We start from the raw sequence: 26,272 nt of genomic DNA, 5'->3' as shown, positions 1-26,272 counted from the left end.
TGTAACTTCCTCTTCTACAATTTCCTTCTGATATGGTATAGGAAGTTGGTTCCTTGAGAACAGACAAGTATAGAGGAATATCAAGAGTATTCTATAGGCAGATTTAAAGTATCAGCAAGCCCAACACTTGCAATCAGGACTACAAGTCCTCTATACACACTTTCTCAATTGTTAGGATCTTCTATACACCCCTAATGTAACAAACTGCAAGGACACCACTACACAGTGGTAAGTAACTATACCATCACTATGAGGAGGTAATAGCATTTGACTTACCATCAAGGGAGCTGTCGCCCAATATCTTCCCTTGGAAGGACAACCAGAGCTATGCTACTGGGCATACACTTAATCAATTCACTTTGGGCTCATTGAGACAAGACTCAGACCTTCCCTTTGACAAAGCTACACTTGTTTATATCACAAGAGATCATTGAAACAAGACTAAAACACATTTGAATATGCTCATTCTGGTTGCATAATTCTGGATTATTGGAATTCCTCAGAGCTATGCATTCCTGTACATGAGCTTCCACATTCTTCAAATGATGGCACAGGCTCAATTAAACAAGAAGGTACAAGGTCAAAACTCATCCAAGAACCCCTTGACAACCCTACCTCCATGTTTTGCATGATAGATCTTCACTGCTTGCTCCATGGTACCAGTTTTTAACAACATCTCACCCCGCTTTTTCCCTGACGGATGAGTGGCCACATATTGAAGCAGCTCAGAAGACCCACCAAGCTTCCCCAATTTTTCATAAAGTAATGGTGCAACACGCGGATCATACCCTGCAGCTGCCATCAGCAGCAAGCCAATGTGATCTGCTTCTAGCTCTTGCCTGCACGTAATCAAGTCCAAAAGGGATCCGTCAATCTGCAGGTTTAATGGAACAACTTGCCAGAAACCAACCAGCTTACAAGCCCTAAACATCAATGAGAGGTAGAAACATCAGACATGTCACATAAAAGACAATGCTGATAATCTCTCTTAGTGTTTGCTGCATGTATGAGTATTACTTTCTTGAGAAAGGAAGCTCCAGTAGTAATATTGACGCTGATCGCACAAGGTCTGGAGCATAGAAAAAAGCCATTATAGCCAGCTCTATCAATGTCACAAAAATGTGTCGTGTCATCCTTTCTGCACTATGCCTTGCCACAACATGTGCAACCTGTGCCGAATCACACCCCAAAGTTTAAGATCAGAATGAAAGAGACTTTTAAAAAAGGAAGATTATCAATGCAGCAATGCACTTCATCAGAAGTGCTTGTAATGTACAGAACAGATTGAGCTACTAAATTTTATGCACCTTAGACTTCATAAAATACACCATGGCAGTAAACAATCAAGGTCCATATATATAAATGACAACAGTGGCTTGACAGGTGCCAATCTGGATTCTGAATGGGCAGGTGACCAAGATTTCCCCCAAGATGGGTTGTACAGAGGCAGTGGACTGGGGGGTAGAGACAGCTGCAGCAGCTGCCACTCAACCACCCCCGTCAATCACCTCGAAGACATTGGAATGAGGAGGTACGATAGCCACACTTAAAGCTACCCAAAATCATTCTAGCAGCCACTCTTATACTTCTCAGTTGGTTTGGAGATCTATCACATGGCATAAGGCATCTTCATATCCCAACACAAGTACATCTCCAAGTTACTTTTGGAGTTTAGTATGGCGGAGTGTTGGTGTATTTCTCGCCCCATTGACCCAAAGTCCAAGCTTTTGACGACCGGTTCTAGACACTACCCATTATAGGTGCCTTGTTGATTTGTTGATCTAGCTCATTTACACTCCGTTGGATATTTCTTTGTGGTGGCACTGTTGTCTTCTTTTATGAAGACTGCTACATAGGCTCACTAGAGAGCTGCTTTGCGCATTTTGCGCTATTTATAGGAGACTTGATCCTATAGGATCATGTATGGAGAGGGGGCTAGTCTTTCTTGATGGTGGGGCTTAGATTGTTTAGGTGATGTGGATTCGAGACGATCTTCTACAAGTTACATTTTCTCCCTTGGATCGGGAGCTATCTCATGGAGCAGTAGCCTACCATGGCACTTTCTTCTACAAAGGCTGAGTACTTTGTTCTTTGTTCTACAACTATGGAGATAGTTTAGCTCCATCAAATGGTGGCAGAGATTGGCTTTCCACAAACAGGACCCACTCACTTGTGCATGGATAACCAAAGTATCTTAGTTTTGGCAAAGAACCCCATGTTTCATGCTCGCACGAAGCACATAAAGGTGCAATATCACTATGTATGGGAGTGGATCATAGATTCCGAGTTAGCAGGTGGTCTACTATCCCACGGCGGACAATGCGGCAGATCTCTTCATGAAGCCTTTGCCTAAGGCTTCTATGCTTCATCATGTAAGATTGTTGGGTCTTTAGACACACACCCAAGATTTGAGAGGGGGTGTTAGCTTGCCTTATTTTGTCAATTTGTCATCTCTTGGTTGTGAGCCCTAGTCAAAGTCTGACAAGGACATTTGGAGCTTTGACTGTTTTTCCTTCTTCGTCCAGTGTGCATTTCTAGTGTTTGTGTTGCCCTACCAGCTGCTGTCCAGTTCCTAGACTGCTGGATTTTTTATTGGCCTGTGGTGTCATCATTTCATCATTTCACTACATTTATTGCAGTCGGATTGCATTAATGCAATGGGCCAGTTCTTGCAGGTCAACAAGACTAGTGTTGGACAGATTTTCAGATTTATTGCTATTTATCGCAGTTGGTTTGGCTGGGCAGATTATTCTTCTTTGTCTTTTGCAGGTGCTCCGATCGTTTGCTGCAGTCTTCTCCATCTACAATGAGAACTGCAGGCTGCACACGCACTATCTCCGTCATCGTCACCGTCACAATTGCTGACATCATTATTCAGCTTGATCCCATGTCCTCGCCGATGCCTTGAGCTGCATGCAGGGACTGATCAATGCTCATTGTATTCAGCTTTCCTTCATTGTTCAATGCAGATTTCTACTCTTCTTGCTTTTTCTTCTCCTATCTTTTTCTCTCTATGTTTGTGATTCTCTTCCATTGTACTCTCTCACAGAGCCTTTGTGAAAGAAACTAGCAAGTTGTCTTCAATGAGTATGTAAGACAACCCTAACATGAACATAATGGTAATGAACTTCTATATGCTTTATATGGGTATGGAAATTTGGGTTTCGTGCAATGGCCAGAGCACTCCAGTTGTCAAACTAAATAAGTATCGGAGCCACCTGGTGCACATGAAGATTTGCAAGTAGGGTGTAAAGCCAAATGCAGTTTACCATAAACGTTGCTTTGTACTTAGTCTTACAACTGGAAGTTTCAAGTAGCAATTGTAGTTTGTTTCTTGCTGAACCAAGAAACAAGAGATGTCCCTAAGAAGTAGTTGCTACTATGAGAGACATGGGAATATGAAAATCCATGGCGATCACTATCTAAATATCTATGCAAAGAGTGAAGAATCAACCTTGTGGAAAAGGTCAAGATCTTGGGTGCCTTTAAGATATTGAAAGACATGCTTGACTACATGTGCCAATGAAGTAATAAAAGGGTCTGCATGAACCTACTCAATTGGGAGACAAAAAATTGAAGATTGGGCCTCGTGTAACATAGATAAATTAAGCATTTAATAGCCTACTAATATAAAGTAGTGTCAAAGGATCCAATACAATCATCAAGGGAGACGACACGGGCTAGCTATTAGAGAGTGACATTCCTTGGACAAGCAGGTGCAATTTTCAGCAAGTAGTCTGTGTGGCAAGAGCGCAAGCAACAAGGCAGATGACACATGGCAAGACCGCTAGGCGCAGGTGACAGGTGGCAGGCAGTCGGACAGCAATCGGCTGCAGCCGACCTGCATGTTTTTTCATGTTTTCGCAACCTTTTTATAGGCCTTAATTCTAGCAAATTTGATCAGTTGTTTTCATAGATTTCAAGCTGCAGACCGTGGAGACTGCTCTCGGGGCTGATGGAGACTAAGATCTTCGAGGTGGAGATATACGCAAATATTCTCTCTGCACCCATGTATATTTCCGCATCCTGATACAGCATTCTTCACTACAAATTTTATGTGTTTCAGTGTCTCTCTCTCTCTCTCTCTCTCTCTCTCTCTCTCTCTCTCTCTCTCTCTCTCTCTCTCTCTGTGTTCACTCTTTGTTTTGGTCATTCGCTCCCGCACTGCTTCACTCTAACATGGTATCAAAGCATTGAAGGACCTAGGGTGGACCCAAACTGAAGAGGAGATTTCATTACGACACAAGGCTACGTTTTCAGCATTCAAGTGTGAGCAGCTGGGTTGTGCATCAGAACAAGGTTGAGGTGAGCATGAGCGTGCAAGAAAGGAGAAAATTTGCTGACGCTACTGCTGGTTTTTGCTGTTAGAGAAGGAAGAAGGCTGTGTTTTGGGTCTTCAAGTGCAGATTTTGCCGATGGGTAAAGAAGGAGCGGGACAAGCGAACCAAAGCCCTAGCAAGCTGTATTCTCACAATTAGAGGGGGCTGCTCTTTGTGTTTTGTGCAAGCATTGTAAGTAAAGATGTCTTCTGAGGCCGAGACAGAGTTTCGCACCTCAGAGCTTGTTTCTACCGATCTTTGTGGACCTATGAAAACGGAGTCCCTTAGAGGGAGCTTGTATTTCATGCTAATTGTGGATGATTACAACATGAAGCTAAAGTCAAAGGCTTTCTCCAACTTTAAGGATTGGTTGCTCTTTGAGGAGAACCGATTAGTTCAGAAGCTGAAGAACTTATGATCAGATAAGGATGGAGAATTCGTTTCTAATGAGTTTGCTCGTTTTTATGCAGATCTTGATATTTACCAAGAGTTTGCCAATACAAACACCCCTCAAGAGAATGGCATCTTGGAGCGGAAGAATCGCAATGTGATCGAGATGGTCTGTACCATGATGGAGTATCGTCAGATACCTCAATGCCTATGGGCTAAGGCTGCGGCTACCGCCGTTCACATCCACAATCATTACCCTACTTCCGTTGTTGTTGGCATGAACCCATATGAGGTGTACTTTGGGTCTAAGCCAGATGTTTCTTATTTTAGGGTGTTTAGGTGTGATGCCTATATTCACATCCCGAGACATAGCGTCACAAATTTAAAGCGGCTTTCAAAAGACAGATGTTTGTGGGCTATAGCTCACAGTCTCAAGGCTACCGATTGTATGATCCTGTTAAGCAAGATGTCTAGAAGAACCATGATGCTCGGTTCGTGGAAGTTTCAGCCACAAAGGGGAGTGAGGAACACCATGTTCTTAGAGATCCTGGAGATAGTTGGGCCCCAACGACTATTCCTCTGAAGCATATGCCTCTTGAGGACTCTTCTTCGGATGAGGAGCCTAATTCTCAACCGCCCGATTCATTGATTGCTCCCCCGTCATCAATGGACCTTCCAAAAACTTCCGCAGATGGAGATCGACAAGGTGAGCTCCGGCCTCCTCGTTGGGCTTGTGACACTCTTCGTGATGCAGGGATTGAGGGGATCCCTGAGGAGTCGCAGCCACAAGATGGCTCACGACATTCTTGAAGGAACCAAGCACACCACACTAAGCTTGTTTACACTAATTATTGTTTGATGACTCGTGTCATGCGGGATTGGGAGCCCACTTCCGTGAAGAAGGCTTTACAACATAATCATTGGCAGAAAGCAATGGAGCACAAACTAGAGTCGATTGAGAGGAATGGCACTTGATTTCTTGTGCCGAAGCCTCCTCACAAGAAGTTCATTGGAGTCATATGGGTCTTCATGACCAAGTAGCGCAGTGATGGCACATTGGACAAGCACAAGGCCCACTTTTTTGCTAAAGGTTTTGCACAGTGCATAAGCATTGATTTCCACAATACTTTTGCCCCTACAGCTCGGATGGCCACTATTCACATAGTTCTTGCCTTGGCTAGCCATAGAAGATGGCCGGTTTATCAACTAGATGTAAAGTTTGCATTCTTGAATGGAGAGTTGAAGAAGGAGATCTCTCCAAGCTTCAATTCTTCTAATGGTAAGGTGTTCCAGTTGCGGAAAGCTCTTTAAGACCTTAAGCAAGCTCCCCGTGCTTGGAATGAGAAGATTGACTCGTTCCTCCAGGAGAAATTAGGGTATTAGCGTTCCAAAGCCGACCCCCTGTTGTATGTACACATCTCAAGTAAAGGTCGTGTGTTGTTTGTCCTTTATATGGACGACTTGATTGTGATAGGTGACGATACTCAGATGATCGAGCAAACGAAGGCAACACTTCATGAGAAGTTTGAGATGACAGATATGGGACTTCTTTCTAGGTCATGAGATCTATCAAACTCCGAGGGGGATCTTTATTTCCCAATAGCGATATGTAAAGGAGCTCTTGGCTACGTGTGAATGGAGGGAAGCAAGTCGCTTATGACTCCTATGGACCCGAATTGGAAAGCTACAACTCATTCCGATTCTCCTTTGGCAAATACTACCCGTTATAGGCAATTGGTTGGTTCCTTGATTTGGCTTCTTAATACCCATGTTGACTTATGTTATGATGTAGGTGTGTTGGCCGGGTTCATGAGTGAACCCAAGATGGTGCATCGGCAAGCTGCTCAGAGGATTTTGTGGTTCCTATGGGGGACTCTTGATTTTGGGATCTATTATCCTACTAGTACAAGTGCTACGAACTTGGTACTTGCAGGTTGGAGTGATTCAGATTGGGCTGGTGATGTGGATCATCGAAGATCCCCGACAAGTTATTGTTTTACATTGGGTGTTGGTGCTGTTTCATGGAGCAACAAAAAGCAACCTATGGTTGCCCTCTCTTCAACTGCTGCGAAATATCGAGTGGCGTCTTCTACTACATGTGAGACAATGTGGCTTCACAGGCTTCTGGAGGAGCTTGGCTGCCCACAAACAGGTCGTACTGTTCTATAGTGCCACAATGAAAGTTGCATTGCCTTGACCAAGAATCCTGTGTTTCATGCTCAGACAAAGCATATTGAGATCCAATACCATTTTACTCGGGAGAAGATTCTGGATGAGACCCTTTCCCTGGTCTATTGCAAGAAAGAGGACAATCTTGCAAACTTGTTTACCAAGGTGCTTCCCCAAGCTTCACTTCCATAGCACTCCAGATCCCTTAGCCTTCTGCCATGTCCAAGATCTGAGAGGGGTGTGTTAGAGAGTGACATTCCCTGGACAAGCAGATGCAGTTTTTAGTAGGCAGTCTGAAACCGGTCTACGACTCACATAAAGCAGTAGTTCCTTCAATTAACACCTGGTCTTTACACACACACACATAAGCAAAGACCTCCCTCCCTCGCTCAACACCAGATTGGCCTTGAAAACTGGCGTCCCTCTCCGTATTTCTTTATCAATTAAAAGATGGAAAATTACAAAAATGATCATGTTCCAAAATACATAACCTATGAACAGTTGGTTTTCATCTCTTCTAAGTAAATCCCAACTGCATAAGAAAAGTACAACATGTCCAAATCAACATCCCTTTTAGGAAAGCATTTTCTGTGACCAAAACTCAATGATTCCTGTGCAGAATTGCAGTCTGCAAATCTCTGAATTTACTGTTCTTACTGTCCAGAATGTGCAGAATTCACTGTTCTTACTGTCCAGCACACTTTTCTTACTGTCCAGCATGTGCAGAATTCACTGTTCTTACTGTTCAGCATGTGACCAAAACTCAATGATTCGTGTGCAGAATTACAGTCTGCAGATCTCTGAATTCACTGTTCTTACTGTCCAACATGTCTAGCATTTTCGGTGACCAATACAAAATGATACATGTGCAGAATTACAATCTGCAGATCTCTGAATTCACTGTTCTTACTGTCCAACATGTCCTGCATTTTCTGTGACCAATATTCAATGATTCATGTGCAAAATTTCAGAGAAAACATAGAATTGTACCTTCGATGGAATCAGCCCATCATGCGAAGCATTTCCTCTGAGAATAGAGAGAGAGTTGATCAGAGGGAGCAAGCTCTACCTCCGTGCTTGAGTCAGAGACATAGAAGTACTCTCCATGGCTGATTTTCTTACAACAATCTGCCCTCAGCTCCTCAAAACTTCATTCTCCCATTCGCCACTTATGCCTATTACGTTTTCTTTAATGCTCTCTCTCTCTCTCTCTTTTGGGAATTTGTGCCACATGGCATACATGTAACAATTTTCTCGTTTAAACCTTCACATCTAAAATTCTCCATGATCAGTGCAAAATTTGACCTTGGCACAGACCAGAGAATTAAACCTCGTGCAAAATCGAAGATAATGACGCGAACGGATTTCGGGGTCCAAAAATAGTAACTCCCTAAATTTTAGGGATGGTGACCCCTGCATTCCTCAAGTTGTTCTAAGCAGCTTTTATCATTGTGACCACATCAAAAAGTGTAATGTGGCTCAGTTGTGGGGACTTTTATTCCGTGAGCATTCTCATATGTGCATCTTCTGTCTTGGCCAGGCTCATTGTCCTGCACCATCTCCAGTAGCTAAGCACACAGTCCCAAACCACTGGCATTCTATTCTTCAATGCCCTTCAATATGGAACTGGTCCTAAGGTTCAAACAAACCATTAGTCTAATTTGTCCCAATGGCTACCTCTTCTAGCCATACAAAGATCTCGGCTTATTCCAAGAGAACTCTGAGGTAAAAAAAAGTCATCAATAAAAGTCACAAGTGCAACAATAGTCACAAAGAATAGACCCAGCAGAATCGAGTAAAGTCATCAATAAAAGTCACAAAATAGTAACATCCTCCCAATGACTTTGTCTGCATAGGCCCACATACATCTGAATGCACTAATTGTAACCTGGCTGTGGCTCTGAAAGCAACATCACAGGAAACGAAAAACGATGCGTTTTTCCCAAAATACATCCCTCACACAAGTGCTTAGAAGGTCTCTCAAGAAGAGGTAATCCATCTAGCATATGTATACGCTGTAAGAGCATCAAGCTCCCAAAGTTCACATGCCCCATGCGAGCATGCCAAAAAAGCAACTATAAAAAGTATCACCACTTGGTGACATACCGCTCTCTTGAAAGAACCAAGCGACCTCGATTGCATGCCACACATGCTAACGGATGACAGAGGGCGATAAAAAGATTCTCCATGTTATTAGTGCCATTGCATGTATCACTTGCTAACAAATGACATGGACTGACGGTAGGAGTTTTCCCACTACCATTTGTGTCATTGCAAGTTCAAGTCTTACATAGGTGTAGAATTACATCCTGTATCTAACTGTGATTACTAGGAGCCTTTCTAATATACATGTTTCTGGATGCAGCACATGGCAATAGCACATATGCACGAACTATTAGTGTCACAACATGCATATTCACTCAACTGAAGTGTAACAAATACAACTTCAAAGCACTGAGATTTCATTCAATGATACACATGTTAATGCTAAATGTAAATCATACATTGTGCATTATTCAATGAGATGCAGTATTCAACTCTACGATAGAGAATGTATATTGTTTCAAAAAGCATTATAAGTCACTGTAGATTCCAGTAGGAAAGCTTCTCGGTCAAGTTGCAATAACTGAGGCGAATCTGCCAATTCAGCCTCTTCCATCCATTTGGCATCCATTGGTGAATAGTTCTTGAACTTCACCAAAAATCTTCTTATAACTCTACCTTTCACTTTCCTATCCTTATGTGCCAAGATCTACTCAAGAACTAGAATCTCATCTAATTCCTCTACTTCAAGCTATTCCTCTTGAACCATATCTTTTGGCACTTCACCAATAAAAGGCCTCAATAGGCTCACATGGAATGCATTATGAATTTTCCAATTCTCTGGCAATTTCAGCCTATATGCTACGTCATTGATCTTCTCTGAGACTTCAAAAGGGCCATAGTAACGCACACTCAGCTTTCGAAACAAACGATCCTTGCCCTTCTGTTTTCTCAAGCGTGCCTTTTCAAAACGCAATAAGACCCAATCATCCTTTTTTAACAAGAGCTCCTGACGATGACTATCACCAGCTCTTTTCTGTTTAGCTTGGACTTTTCTAGGGCATACTTGACCTTTTTATATGCTTCTTCCCAATCTTTTACATAATGATCTACTTCAAAGATGTTATCTTTTTTCTGCAAAATGGGAGGCAATTTCTTTCCACCTTCCACAATCTCAAAAAATGCTTTGCCAGTAGATGAGTGCACTGTAGTATTGTATGCATACTCAACCAATGGCAAATAGTGTTCCCAAGAAGTCTTATGATCTGAAACATAACACTTCAATAGATCTAAAACAGTAGAATTTGCTTCTTCAGACTGTCCATCAGTTTGTGGATGGAAAGAAGATGAAAATTTCAGCATAGTGCGCCCATGTTTTCAAACAATGCTTTCCAAAACAAGCTAGTCATTCTTGGGTCTCTATCACTCACAATTGACCGTGGCATTCCATGGTACTTGAAGATATTTTCCATAAATATCTTTACCATGTATTCTGACTTAATCTTTTTCCTTACAGGAATGAAATGTGCATGTTTGCTGAATCTGCAAATGATAATCCAGATTTCCTCATTCCCTGAAGAAGTTCTTGAAAGATCAAAAATGAAATCCATGGCAATACTTTCCCATAGCCTTTCTGGAATAGGCAGTGATTGCAATAACCCTGGGGCCTTCTGTCTATCAAATTTGACCTTTTGGCATACAAGGCAAGATCTAACATATGCATCAACATTAGATCTCAAGGCTGGCCAATAGAAGAAAGTCTCTACCGCCTTGACTGTAACATCAATACCACAATGTCTTGCATACGGCGGAGCACGACTTTCCAATAAAACTTTTGGCCTTAATTGTTTTGTAACGCATAGTCTTCCATGCATCATGATAAAGCCTTCTTTGAACACATAATGATCATGATATTGGCCATTGATCAACTGTTCATAGATTTCAGAGAAATCTTCGTCACCACCATACTACTCTTTCATATCATCCAATTCATGGTGATAAGGAATTGAAACAGCTGACACCTGTGGTTTACAAGATAAAGCATCTACAACTACATTCTTCTTGCCTTCCACATGCACTATCTGAAAATGAAACATAGATAGAAAATTTGCCCAACGCATGTGTTTCTCTGACAATTTATCTTGTGTGAGAAAGTCTCTAAGTGTTTGATGATCCGTTTGCACTACAAAATCAGCACCAAGCAAATAGTGCTTCCAACTAGAGAGTACATGGATCACAACCAATAATTCTTTCTCATAAATTTGGTAAGTCCTTTCAATGACAAAAAGTACTCTACTCTCATATGCCACAACTCTGCCATTCTGCATTAATATAGCACCAATGTTGTTTCCACATGCATCACACTTCACTATGAATGGCTTAGATAGATCTGGCAAAATAAGTACTGGATCTATAGTGATTTTCCCCTTCAAACATCCAAATGTTGATTTCTCTTTGTCAGTCCATTGCCATTTGACATCCTTCTTTTCAAGCGCATGTAAAGGAGAAGCAATCTCTGCAAAGTGTCTTACAAATCTTCTGTAGTAAGAGCATAGGCCAAGAAAATTCCGGACATCATGAATGGTTTTCAAGTCTGGCCAAGAGACAATTGCTTCTATCTTTGCAGGATCCATCTTCACACCATCTTTAGAAACTATGTACCCAAGGAAGTGAATCTCTTCCAAAAAAAATCATTCTTCTTACCATTAATGAGCAATCTGTTACGCTTAAGCTCATTAAAGCCTGCAACTAGGTGTTTTCTATGCTCCTCTTCATTCTTTGAAAAGATAATCATATCATCAAAGAATGTGCCAACGAAACTTCGATAAGGGCAGAAAATTCTATCCATCATCCTATTAAACGTAGCAGGAACATTGGTCAATCCAAACGGCATGACTAAAAATTCATAGAGACCAAATGTCGTTCTAAAAGCAATCTTATGGATATCCTCTGGCTTGATTCTGATTTGATGGTACCCACTTTTCAAATCTATCCTGCTAAACATTCATGCTCCCTGTAATCGGTCAAGAATGTCATCTATCCTCGGAAACCTATTCTTCATCTTGTTCTTATTCAAGGCTCTGTAGTCAATACACATTTGCCAAGAGCCGTTCTTTTTCTAAAACAACTAACACAGGTGAACAAAACGGAGAACTACTGGGCTGGATTAGTCCCTTCTCTAAAAGCTCATTAACCTGTGTCATAATCTCTTTCTGCTGCACCGCACCTATACGGTGGCCTATTGGGTGGACTAGTCCTTGGAATAAGATCTATGGTATGATTTTCATGTCTCTCAAGGGGTAACTCTCCTGGTAACGAATCTGAGAAACAGTCACTGAATTTATCCAAGAAAGCCCTTCTACTTTCATCTAGTACAGACACATTACTGTCAACTTCATTAACTTGCTTTGCAAAAACCAAGTACGCAGAAATATGATTTTTCATTACAAAAGTAATTGCAAAAGCAAAAACAACTGGGACAGACTCTCCTTTAAGCTTCACATCTAACACATGAGTCTTGACTCTTGCCCCTATGTACAAGAGTAATCATTCTATTGTAAGTATCCAAGATAGCGTGCTTCCTGTGGCACCATGGGATACCCAACAGAACATCACAACCCTCTAAAGGCATAATATGGAACTCCTCCGTGTCCACATAGCTCTGAATATGCATACAAAGTTTGCCAAGAATGGGGGTGACATGTTCAGTATGTCCTGGGCATGCCAAATCAGCCTATCCAATTGGTCCCATTTCCTCGAGACGTATACCCAGCTTAGCTACCAATGCCGGTGAGATAAAGTTTGCACGAGCTCCAGGATCAAAGAAAATAAACACTGTGGAATCTCTGATCTTTTCCCAAGCTTGCACAATTCTGTAGCATCATCAGCTGATTGATCTCCCACCATATCAGGCACTAAGCCAATGTTGGGCTTCTTTTTACTTGGAGCATCTTTGTCCTCCGCATCTTTAGAAGATTGCTGTGGGCACTTAGAAGCAATATGACCTTTCTGTTCACATATAAAGCATTTACTAGCCATCATTAAAACTTTTATTTCTTCAAATGATTTGCCAAAAAGTGGCCTCTTCTGTCCTTTATCCTGTTTAAAATAAGGCTGAGATTGCTACTGAAATCTTTTCTTCCAAAAAAGACTTCTTTGTAAATCTGGTCTTTTCTGGAAATTGCTTCTTCTTCTTACCAAGATCCTGCTTAAACTGAGAATCCTTCTTTTCAATGCCTTTAAAGCTGTCAGCTTTTCCTTTCAACAATGCATTTAACACACCAGTATTTTCAATTAACTGTACCATATTTGTAACCCTAGTCTTGGTACAATAATCCCTGATGGCTTCAAACAAGCCGCAACAGTACTTTTCAATTTGTTCTGACAAGGGTACTGTCCTGTAAGAACTCACATGCAAAAGTGCTTCCCAAAATTTCTTTTTGTACTCTTCTAAATCCGTACAATTTCCCGCGTCCAATTTATGCCATGTAGTCATGACATCTACTTCAAACATCTTAGTTAACCATGAGGCTGCAAACAACTATTTAAAATGGACCCAAGTGGCAAGTGCATATCCTTGTATCAACAATATGTTCCACCACTGCAAAGCATTACCTTTCGAAAAAGTTGCAGCCTTCCGCACCTTAGAAGTCTCAATAAAATTCTCTCCTGTGTAAGCTGCATCAAACTGCTGTATAAATGAAGCTTTCAGCTTATCTTGCATACCACTGAAGGTTTCAAACTTTATTGCCTGACCACCCTCTTTATAGTCTTTAGGCTTTGCACTTTTTGGTGTCAAGTTACCATAGACAGGTGGCTATAAAAAGGGGAGTCCCTTACGCTCATTATCAGCATTCATTTCACCTATCTTAGCTGCCATATATCCACTAGGCTGAAAAAAACCAGCGGCTGCATTTTGTACTCCAAGCATCAAATAAGGACTCTGCAGAGTCTGATAATCGGGCTATAGACAAATATTAGCATAAAGTGGATTCACTGCCTCAATAGGCATCATTCCTGGTGGCCCTCTAGGCAAGTATCCCTGTTAACCCCTGGGTAATCCAACCATTGCTTGAAAAACTAGCCCACCACCAAAGTAACCAGGATAGGTAGCAAACTGAGGAGGAATAGTCTGCTGTGCCACTTGTGCATTATTGCCTTGACCATTCACTCCCTGGTCCTGTGCTCGTGCTTGTTGTTGCACTTGACCTGTCTCCATGTTTGATGTCTTTTCCACATGCTCACGCACATTAGAAGTTTGCCTTTTTTAGCGCTCCATGGTATGATGTGATGACTCAGCTTGAGAATCCTCATTATGTAACTTCAAAAATTTTTGCATCCGAGGATTCTTTACAAGCTGTTCAAAAGAGCCAACCATACTGAGGAGTTGTGCCATAAACAAGTCCTCCTGTTCTTGCTCCTCATCCTATGGTTCAATGTCGGCTTTAGAAGGTGCTGACACTTGTGCACCAATACTCTCTCTTCGGTATCTACGAGCAGAAGAAGAACTCTCTTCTTCATGAGGGAGTTTTCCTTTGCCTTTATCCATGTCTGCCATCTCTCTAGTCCTGTAATCTTTGTAAAACCTGTGTATGGCCTTTTTACCCAAAACTGTCCGAGCTTAAATTCTTACAAAAAAGAATTCAAATCCCAGGGATGGAACCATGAAACCAGTCTATGACTCACATAAGGCAGTAGTTCCTTCAATTAACACCTGGCATTTACACACAAACACATAAGCAGAGACCTCACTCCCTCGCTCAGCACTAGATTGGACCCGAAGACTGGCATCCCTCTCCGTATTTCTTTATCAATTAAAAGATGGAAAATTACAAAAATGATAATGTTTTAAAATACATAACATGCAAACAATTGGTTTTCATCTCTTCTGAGTGAATCCCAGCTACATAAGAACAGTACAGCATGTCCAGATGAACATCCCTTTTAGGAAAGCATTTTCTGTGACCAAAACTCAATGATTCCTGTGCAAAATTGCAGTCTGCAGATCTCTGAATTTACTGTTCTTACTGTCCAGCATGTCTTGAATTTATTGTTCTTACTGTCCAACACACTCTTCTTACTATCCAGCATGTGCACAATTCACTGTTCTTACTGTTCAGCATGTGACCAAAACTCAATGATTCAAGTGCAGAATTACAGTCTGCGGGTCTCTGAATTCATTGTTCTTAATGTCCAGCATGTCCAGCATTTTCTGTGACCAATACTCAATGATTCATGCGCAGAATTACAGTCTGCAAATCTCTGAATTCATTATTCTTACTGTCCAGCATGTCCTGCATTTTCAGTGACCAATACTCAATGATTCATGTGCAGAATTTCAGAGAAAACACAGAATTGTACCTTCGATGGAATCAGCCCATCATGCGAAGCATTTCCTCTGAGAATAGAGAGAGAGTTGATCAGAGGGAGCAAGCTCTACCTCCGTACTTGAGTCAGAGACGTAGAAGTACTCTCCATGACTAATTTTCTTGCAACAATCTAGCCCCTCAGCTCCTCAAAACTTCATTCTTCCATTTGCCCCTTATGCCTATTACGTTTTCTTTAATGCTTTCTCTCTCTCTTTTGGAAATTTGTGCCACATGGCATACATGTAACAATTTTCCCGTTTAAACCTTCTAATCTAAAATTCTCCATGACTAGTGCAAAATTTGACCTCGGCACAGACCAGAGAATTAATCCTCGTGCAAAATCGAAGATAATGACGCGAACAGATTTCGGGGTCCAAAAATAGTAACTCCTTAAATTTTAGGGACGGTGACCCTTGCATTCCTCAAGTTGTTCTAAGCAACTTTTATCATTGTGACCACATCAAAAAGTGTAATGTGGCTTAGTTGCGGTGACTTTTATTCCATGAGCATTCTCACATGTGCTTCTTCTGTCTTGGCCAAGCTCATTGTCTTGCACCATCTCCAATGGCTAAGCACACAGTCCCAAACCACTAGCATTCTATTCTTCAATGCCAATTCAATATGGAACCGATCCTAAGGCTCAAACAAACCATTAGTCCAATTTGTCCCAATGGCTGCCTCTTCTAGCCATGCAAAGATCCTGGCTTATTCCAAGAGAACTCTGGGGGTAAGAAGCAACAGCAACAACAAAAAAGAAAAAAGTGTCACCACTTGGTGACATTGTCTACGAATGTGGTAGGAGCGCAGGCAGCAAGGCTAATGACACGTGGCAGGTCGGCTAGGCGCAAGTGACACGTGGCAGATAGTCAAATAGCAACAATTAGACAGCAGCCGATTGCATTTAAATGCAACGGACCTACATGTTTTTTCATGTTTTCCCCAACCTATTTATAGGCCCTAATTCTAGCAAACTGCATCAATTGTTTTCAATAATTTCAAGCTGCAGACCGTGGAGACTGCCCTTGGGGCTGACAGAGACTGAGATCTTCGAGGTGGAGACATACGCAGATATTCTCTCTGCACCCATGTATATTTCTGCATCCTTATACAGCATTCTTCACTGCATATTTTCTCCGTTTCACTGTCTCTCTCTCTCTCTCTCTCTCTCTCTATTCACTCTTTGTGTTGGTCATTCACTTCCGCATTGCTTCACTCTGACACTTGCAGCCCTTGAATTGAAAGCACTAAAGAAGTTGTCCAACATACTTGGACTGTGTCATGATGATGTCCCCCAACGGTAGCAAATTGGATACCCAAGTAATAGTGAAGGAGACCAAGATCCGTCATGACCAAGGTTTGTTGTAAATCAGCCTTATGCTGCAATTTGACCATCATTGTTCCTAGTGACAAGCATGTCAATACAGAGTACAAGAATAATAAAACCAGATCCCTAATATCAAACGTAGAGAGTAGCCTCTATAGGGCTATTCTAGAAGCCAAGATGCAACAGATGAGAATATATTCGGGCATACCAAGCCCATGGAGCTTGCTTTAAACCATACAAGAGCTTCTTGAGACAACAAACTTTATTCTCAAAGCCTTTGATCTCAAATCTTGGAGGTTGTGAAATATATACCCCTTGGCGATTAAGGCATGTGCCAAGGCATCTCGGCTGTCCCATTAGATTTGCTCTTGAGCGAGAACCAATGTAGAGGAGAAAGAGGATTCGGCATCATGAGAGCCACCACTCGATGTAGAGGCGGGAGGTGGTGCTGGTGTTTGAGAAGCCAGCCTTCACTTGGTGCCGTTCACAATATTCCATAGACTCGTCCTGACAAGAACATCTCACATAATATATACCCACTTAGGAGAAATGGTGCCATCGAGCTTGCCAGCAATGCCAAGCATGCCCAACAAAACATTATTATTGCTAGCCATAAGTGAAAACTAGTTATAAAATAATAATTTTCAAGTGAAGAGAGAAAAAATAAATTCTCGAATAATAGTGAAGCACTCATAGAAAAGTTGCTGGCTGCTTCGATGAAGTAGAATAATACGACAATAATCTCTTTCTCTTGTTGTTCTCCTGCTGAGGAGGGAGAAAAATATGCCGAAAATAATAATTTTGTGAAATACCCAAACAAGGCAGTGATCAGCAATATGCTGAGAGCAGGGATTAATGGCTGAGAATGCTCCGATAATGCAAACAGCAGTAGAATTTTCTTCAAAGTCCAGGGAAAACAAGGCCAGCAAACCAAATATTATGATTTTTGTGCATGTCAAGGCTGAAGAAAGTGACTTTGTGAAATACCTAAACAAGGCAGTAATCAGCAATATGCTGAGAACAGGGATTAACGGCTGAGAATGCTCCGATAATGCAAATAGCAGTAAAATTTTCTTCAAAGTCCAGGAAAAACAAGGCCAGCAAACCAAATATTATGATTTTTGTGCATGTCAAGGCTGAAGAAAGTGATTTGAGGCAAAAGCCCCAAATTTCAAGTGCCTTGGAGGTGCGATTGGGCAAAAGCCCCAAAATTTACCTGAAAATTGAAGAGAGATTGAAAAAATTGGATGAAATTATTACGCAATCGATGCCGAATAATGCAGTGAAGCTGAATTAAGCCTCAATTGTGATGAAACTTGCCGAATTTCAAATAGCCCTAAACTTTCTGGAGAAATTTGGTTGAAATTGAGCTTGAATGGGGAAAAGCCCCAATTTTTACCAAGAAATTGAAGAGAAATTGTTAAATTTTTGTCAATTCTTTACCTAGACGGTGCTGAATGTTGTCCAAAGGTGTTAAATGTCACCCTTGAGGATGAATTGGGCCTCAATTTTCATGAAGAATGTCAAATTCTTGAAAAGCCCCAATTTTTTGGGTGAATTTTGGGCAAAATTTGGTCAATTTGATAAACAGTCACAAATTTGTCGATCAATCAGTAACAAATTTTGGCAATCTCACAATGAATTTTGGAAGATTTATGAAGAACCCCAAATTTTCCTTTGAATTGGAGTCAAATTGGGTGGATTGGATGAAAACCCCCAATTTTCCACGACATTTGTACTAGGGATGAAGAGAGAGTGTGAACAAGGGCCTATGTGACTGAAAAATAAAAGATAACAAACTTTTTGATGAAGGAAAATTGGAAAAAGATTAAATTCGATGTGTCAGCTGAAACGAAAGAGGATGCCATGTTGATGTGTTGATGTGGCAAGCTCTGTCCGCTTGCTGGTGAACATGGGGGTGATGCATGATGGCACAAACGTTGAGGGGGCGCACCAGAGGCAGCAACTCAGGATGTGGCAGGCAAGGTTTGAGGCAACAGCAACTTCCGTAGGATTATGAGCAAGCAACTCAGGATGTGGCAGGCAAGGTTTGCAAGCAAGTCTGCTACTAATAGGATGAAGCAATAATGTTGCTTGTTTGAAGCGATAGCATTGGTGCTGGATGTTGTTGAAGGGCAAACTTGGGCGGCACTTACGTCCCTACATCTATCATGTCGAACTCTTGTCTCGGGATCTCCCAAGTCCAATCAACCTCCTATGAGTCATTCCTGTGATAATCAAGCATACAAGATGGTAGCACATACATGTCACCCTCAACCTTATAACAAAGATTGTCATAATCTAATCAATGGAATCCACTCTGTAAGAAGAATCAATCAATCCTCTAGTACTAAGCTCGAGGAGTTTGCGTTAAACCATAGAAGGCCTTCCACAACCTATAAACATAATCCTCCTTCCTGTGCATAAGAAAATCAAGATACTGTGAGACATAAATCTCCTTCTCGAGAACGCCGTTCAGAAGGTAAACTTTACATCCATTTGGAAGACCAACCAATGATAATGAGCAGCAAGAGCCAAGAAACTCATATAGTGGACATCCAAGTTGTAGATGCGAAAGTCTCTAAGTAATCCAAGCTTGCCTTTTATGTGTTAGCAGATTAGTTGAGTTTGTACATGTGGTATAGTAGGCTGGGCACATAGATATTTTAGGCATTTTATTTGCCAGTATTTATTGTGTTTTGGCATTATTTGCAGCCAATCAGCCAACATTTAATGTTGGCCGACCAATCATATTTTTGACATTTATTTGGCCTATATAAATTCTCAGTCTCCCTCCTCCACATTCATTCATCACCTGACAGTTCTTGGAGAGAGGGAGCATGTGCCAGTGCCTCCACAGCCGGTGACTCACATCACTTCTGTACAGTCGCATGTCTTGGTATATGGATTCCATTTCCAGAGCATACATCTAAGTTCTCATCTGTATTGTGTTCTTTCTTTCCCTTTCTCTTTTGTCTTGTGTTTCAGCAATTTATTACAGCTTATGTTTACGCTTCCATTGTTGCACCACTTCTGGCATTATGCAAATCCCTTGGCAACAAGCCTAGCCTTACACTTGTCCGAGGATCCATCAACCACATACTTGGTCTTATAGACCCCTTCACACCAATCACCTTCCACTTTTTTGGACGCAGAACCAACTCCCAAGTCTGATTACACTTGATAGAATCGAGCTCCTCCTGCATAACACGAGCCAAATATCCTGTACAAGAGCCTCGTCAACTATAGTAGGCTCACGATCATGAATAATCTGTGACATAGCATAGTTCACACAAAGTAAACTATACCACTGGGCCTACCATCTGGCTGATCTGCATGGGCTTATAGGGATAGCAAAAAAGTGAGAAACACTTGAGTCGTGCATAAGCTATCAATACCACTGAGGAATGGTGATAGGCTCATCCTGCTGCTGCAAAGGAGGTTTAGTAGCCTCCAATGCATGTGTCTCGAATAGGGATTCCCCCACAATAGATGAAGATAAATCCCCCTCATCCGAAGAGTAATGCTCCCCTTCAGACAGCTCAACACCCCGAGAAGAAACCCAAGGGAATCAAGATGAAGTAGAAGTACTCGAAGACGAAGTAGTAAAAGCAAGAGCCGTCAAAGGAGGGAGGAAAGCAAGTGGAGGGAGAGGACGAGGACAAGTTGCACATGAAGAACTATAGATAGGTAATCTGCAAGGAAAAGGAGGGGCTAATGGTTGGAGGCAGGATCAATCGATGATTAAGAACCACCTGCAAAAGAAGAACCATCAACAAGATCATCACAGGTCGAAGCCTCATTTATCTTTTCTTCGGGTTGTAAAGCCAATAACCCTTCGCAGTCATGCTGTAAACCACAAAAATAAGCTTCTTCAACTTGGAGTCGAGTTTGCTCTCTTGCTTCTTCTTGTCCACATGGACAAAAGCATCGCACCCAAAGATACAAAAATAGAAAACGCAAGCCTTCTTTTCAAAGGAAGCCTCATAGAGAGTCATATCCTATAATGAGGAGATAGAAGACCGATTGAGGATATGAACCACAATAGCCGACACCTCACCCCAAAGGTAGCGAGGAAGACTCCTATGCTCCAATATAAAACGGGTCATCTCTAGCATAGTCCAATTGGCATGCTCTAACATACCATTCTTAGATGGTGTGTTTGAATGGGAGTACTCCATCTGATTATTATTATCCTTGAAAAACTTAGAAAATGTGTTAGAACAAACTCACCACTATTATCTGCTCAAGTACCTTCAACCTTGAAAGACATTTGCATCTCCACAAACACCTTCCAATTGTAGAAGTTGGAATACACTTGACTTTTGTACTTCAAAAAATAAGGCTAGCATAATGGCTAAAGTCATCAACAGTCAACATCAAATACTTGGTCTTCCCAAGGAAGGCCACACCCATAGGACCGCATAGGTCAGTGTGAATCAACTCCGCAGTCACTACATCCTATGTAAAGAACCGCTCTTGTAGAAGCATCCTCCATGGTCACTACATCCTATGTAAAGACTTGGGTACCTAGTTCTGTGAGACCATAACAAAAGGTTAAAATCCAAATCCGGTATATAAAGAACTTTGATTGAAAAATGTTGCCAATCTGACAATAAGGGAACGGTCCCCACTCCAAGAACACGTGGAAGAATTGCCACCAATGGTTATGTAACCCCCTCTAGAACTCATGTCTTGAAGCCAATCTTGTCCATAGGTCATGTGAGTGTGTGTTTGCCGCATGAGCATTGTATTATTCAATTTCATTTATTCTAGATTATTCATTGTGTTTATTGTCTCTAAATTACCCTAACCCTAACTATATTCTGTTATCAGTTTGTGCTTTCTTGTACAATTGTATTTGTGTTTTCTGTGTTAAGCCATTTCTTTACACAGGCCCAAGACAACTGGAGTTTGGGCCGTACCCAAAAGACCACCCAAGTGCCCAAATACCAATAAGACCCATACAATGTATTAATACTACCAACACTCTTCCTCAGCCCATGCCGACAAGAGAATGGCTAGTGGACAACACTTTGCTCCTTTGATATTTGGTATATCACACCTAGCATACTCAATTTGTTCATTGAGTTTTCAGCATTCATTCATTCTCTTCTTCATTTGTATCTCATCTAAGTTCATTGTGCCGTTGTTCATTCACTCTTCTTATTTTCTCTACAAACCTTAATGCATCCTCCAAGGATCGTTTCCACCTTTGAGTGCTTTCATCTTTTGTCAAGTTGTACCTATTGTCTACACACCAATAAAAATAAAATGGAATGGATGGAAATGGGAAGCTAAGTAGAAGATCCTTTGCACAGTAGGAGTAACAAATACAGTCAATAAATATGAAGCAATAGGACCACTTCCAACTTGCAAGAGAAGTCGAACCAAGGGGAAAGTCTTGAGGGAGAAGGAAGAGTCAAGGGTCAAGGAAAGTTGGAGAGGTGGTCCATGATATTCATGGACTCAGTTAGGATACATTGCAAACAATAGGGTCGAGTGTGTGTTCACTCGGATGAATCCCGAAGGTGACCACGCAGCCAGCAATGTCAAGCTATGAACAAAAAAGTACATTTTGGCTGATGAAGGCAGTCTAAGCAGACACACTATGTTTTGGAGGCACAAAAGTTGCATTAAAGGGCAGCAGATGCTGTGTTTTGCTGCAACAAGCCAGCATTCTAGTAGAGAGGGACTCCAATTGCATAAGCAGCAGCAGCAGCTGACATCAGCCAAAAGACTGTGTTTTGACCAGCAGCAGCAGAACTTGGACACCTGGGCTGATAGGGTGGCTGGAACCTGCCTTTACGCAGCAAGACAGCAGCACACAGCAGTAGATGAGGCTACCATGGCAACAACAAGGTAGACAGGGCTGATAATGCCATCACCAAGTTGGAAAGTAGTCATAGGCTGATGGGGCAGGCATGGATGCTGAAGAAGCCATGACTTTTGAAGGAAATGTACAGAGAGCAATCAATTCAAATATTCACTTGGTTAAAAACAAGGTCTGACAAACTCATCTGGTCCAACAAGGCCCAAATCAGCCTTGGGTAGTGAAAAAATGTACAATTCAGCTTCACTTGGGAACAAGAATGCTCATGTGAAAAACAAAAAGTGGAGTATTGCTCGCCCAACACCCCAAACAATGTCTTAGAGTAGCAAGTCAAGATTAGAACATAGGAGTCACTCCACCAATGTCCATTTGCCATCTCATACTCCAACTTTGTGGTGTGGCTATTCATCTCTTTCTTGTTCAAACTTGGAAGTACAACTCCTTTGCTCAAATTTACGCTAGAAATTAAACTCTTGGCTGCTATGGGCAAATGTGAGGCAACGAGTTCAATGAGTTGTCCACCTCTAAGACAAGTCAAACAACAAACTATCCTATGCACATGTATCACAGGTATGTGATACAACACCAACATATATCAAATTCCTAGGGACACACAAACACACACAAAAATGGGAAAATACTATACTGCACAACGCACAATGCAATGAACTTGTAAGATTGCTTAGGGTTATGAGTACCATCCAAGAGTGAAAGTCGTACACAAGAGAGAAAAACATGGAGTCTTGCTTCTTTTATAGCCTTTGGCTTGTGATTGGCCAACCTCACTAAACTACATAGGGTTTGACTAGGCTTATTGCAAGCGACTCTGGTTGGTGCCACATGGCTGTATGTCACATAAACACTACCATCACAACCCTCTGTCATTGCCCTTAACTCGTAAAATGGAGAGTAGGGACATGTTGCAGCTTGCTAAGAGGACAAACCAACTTTCAAGGCATGTACATAACTGCAAAGGCAAATAATATCATTGTCAAAGTTGCCTCTTCTTTTTTCGGAGGGGGATATATTCATATGTACTCACACAAGGGTCCTCTACTAGTAGTGGCATGTGAAAGCAAGTAGTTTTTTAAAGCAAAGCAACTCCTTCACTTCATGTTAGGGGTTACATCTTTTGGGTAGAGTTAGGAGTTACATCTGTTGGGTTTTTGTTTTTGTTTTCTTTCTTTCTATTTTCTTTTTTTCATTTGTTTCAGTGGCCTTGGGAGGAGGGGAAAAAAGGGGGGCGTGGTTTGGTGGGCACTTCACACACACATAGACACACATGAATGTTCCATTTGGAACATCCATTTACTCAACATTTCAAAATAAATAGAACACAAACATTCCAATCAGGGAAACTACAGTTCGTAACTTGTTTCCTCTTTAGAGCTTTAAGATCACAAACATTTCAACTAGGGAAATAGCATTTGATAGCTTATTCCTCTTTAGAGCTTTGTGCTGAGGTCCTATCAAAATTGAAAAACTACTCACCTCATGACCCAGAACTGTTGCAATCTCAGCATCAGTAGGGAAGTGCTTTAAAAGGCCAGTATACACAACAATTTTACCTCCAGGCAAACAGAATGCATTGACAATATTTTTGTCAACAACTAGAACCTCCCACTTCATGTGCTTCAAATGCTCAAGGTAAGGCTTCGCTCCTTTTTTTAAACCTCTTTGCCTGGTCTCCTCAACCCACTCATGGTCAGCAGTCTCATCGTTATCCTCCCACTTAGGAACCAGAAAATCTTCATCATCATCTGCTTTAAACTTAAGGACCTCCCTGTCACCTTTACCATGTAGGTATCCCTGTGTCGTGCCATTGTATTTGATGTCCATATCAACCCACCCTTCAGCCTTTGCACCTTCCATTACAGCACGAATTATATCACTTGCAATGTTCCTCACTCTAATAGCTGCAGGGTGTATAGGTGGAAGGATAAATGGTCTCCAGTTATTCTTCAGCTGCACAAGTGGCAGATACAGTCACAAGTTTCAATGTGGACTAGAGAGCGTAAATTTTGGATTCTAGGATCTATTAAGTTGTTCCAACACGGACTACTAACCGCCTCAAACTGTTGCTCCACAATGCTGACTTCAAGTTCTGGGGGGATAAGGACAAAATGCTTGCGGTAAGTGTGCGGCACCACCTCGAGATTTGAGTAGTAAATTACCGAGCCAGTGCCAGCAGCCGATATAAACAGCAATACATACTGCCGGGCTCTATGCTTTCCATATATCCCTTGAGACCCTTTCCTGCCGAAATGCTCATAGCCACGAGCATCCACATAATACGATCGGCATGCCTTGGAAGCTCTCAATTCAGAGAGCATGCTTCGTACCCTGGGATTTACATGCGGCTGTGGGAAAGGCAGAGGCCGGCCGCGGTAGACAGTTCCATAGAGCCTCAGGGCAGATTTCCTGTCGAGTGAGAAAACACCTGAGAAGCTCCAGGGTTGCAGGTGCCTGGCTTCGTCAGGAGCTGTGGTTCTGGAGGGGGAGCAGCCGTGAAGGGGCCGATGACGCAGAGGGATCGCCTCTTGGGAGGCCTTTCTGAGGTAGCGTGCCATGAATGCTACACGGATGGATAGGCTTCAGGCTCTCTCTCTCTCTCTCTCTCTCTCTCTCTCTCTCTCTCTCTCTCTGTGTGCGCGTGTGGGGGTGTGTGTGGAGAATCTCACCAACCTGACAATCGATCAGGCTTTCGTCCGAAGGGCATCTCTCTCTCTCTCTCTCGGCAGAGACGTGACGCCGAGAAGAGGTGGCACAGAGAGCACCTTGCGCCTTCCTTGCTCGGCAATTACACCTTGCATAATTTCTTCCAGTCTTCTCTGGAAACTGAAAGTAAGGGAGGCAACAAAGGAGAAGCTTCCACGCCTACTCTTAACGACTGTTCACAAAACGCTCTCAGAGGAGCCAGGCCTACGTAGGAATTCAACTTTCTCCCAAGGGGCAAACCACCATGCTCAACACCCTTCACCTTCTAAACCCCCTCCATCGCCACCTTGCTTAGATCCACTTAAGTCTCCATCACCAACTTGCTAAAGAGAATACTACTAAGCCACTAGCATTTCGAGTAACCATTAAGGTATACATGTGAAGTAGTGTGAGAAGCCCCTTCCAATCCCCAAGGACAACCTAGTAGATTTCAAGCTCTACTTGTGTAGGGCGCGAAGAGGGTACTTTAAAAATGACAAATCTATCAACAACTTGCTAAGAAACCATCACAGTGCAATGTAGGTATCTCTCCTGCAATGCTAAAGTCTCCCACTAGATAAGTAAGCCGTATAGCTTCCTTGTGGGCTTTTGTGGTTGCAACATACTTTGCCTCCATAGTAGATAAAATTATACATGGTAGTAATTGAGAGACCCAAGAGACTGCCTCACTAGTGAAAATGAAGAGAAAAAGTATAGTACACCTCCTAGAGTCTACACTCCCTCAAAAATCAACATTAGCGTGTCTAAGAACAGATGCATCATTCCTTCCAAGGCGTGTGCACATAGACCTAGTGCCTTTCAAGTATCTCATGATACTCTTTATTGCCTCCTAATACTTCTTGCCAAGGTTTGCCATATACTTGCTAACCACTCACATTACATAGCGAATGTCTACATGTGTAGTACCCATGGCATACATCAAGCTACCATTTGTGACTGCATAAGGAACCTTGGCCATTTTAGCCTTCTACTCATCCAACTTGGGGTTATCCTCTTGGCTAAGTTTCAAACATGGAGGCAATGGAACATTGAGAGCCTTCCCCCTCTCCATATTGAAACACACCAATACCTTCCTAATGTACACCTTTTGAAACAAATAGAGTATCTT

The 26,272-nt window shown here is 42.0% G+C and overlaps 1 protein-coding gene across 2 annotated transcripts; it reads right to left on the bottom strand.

Moving 5' to 3' along the window:
- On the bottom strand, window positions 1–25,464 carry LOC148025733 (Peptidase family M48 family protein). Of its 2 annotated transcripts, XM_087692954.1 has the most exons (5): window positions 25,132–25,464; window positions 24,513–25,021; window positions 23,938–24,411; window positions 1,018–1,169; window positions 1–839 (listed from the first exon to the last, which is right to left on the bottom strand). In XM_087692954.1, exons 1-5 carry the CDS (start codon window positions 25,163–25,165, stop codon window positions 581–583), a joined length of 1,428 nt encoding a protein of 475 aa, XP_087549080.1. In that variant the 5' UTR covers window positions 25,166–25,464; the 3' UTR covers window positions 1–580. The 2 variants fall into 2 exon arrangements, with proteins under 2 accessions (XP_087549080.1, XP_087549081.1); XM_087692955.1 differs by having other exon boundaries at window positions 24,513–25,464.
- Between the last annotated feature and the right edge of the window lie 808 nt (window positions 25,465–26,272).

This window comes from Lygodium microphyllum, chromosome 14, assembly GCF_053477565.2.
Source record: "Lygodium microphyllum isolate KBCC chromosome 14, Lygodium_microphyllum_v1.1.10, whole genome shotgun sequence".
NCBI lineage: Eukaryota > Viridiplantae > Streptophyta > Polypodiopsida > Schizaeales > Lygodiaceae > Lygodium > Lygodium microphyllum.
The sequence above is the reverse complement of the archived record's forward strand: the minus strand, read 5'-3'. Positions and strand labels throughout refer to the sequence as shown.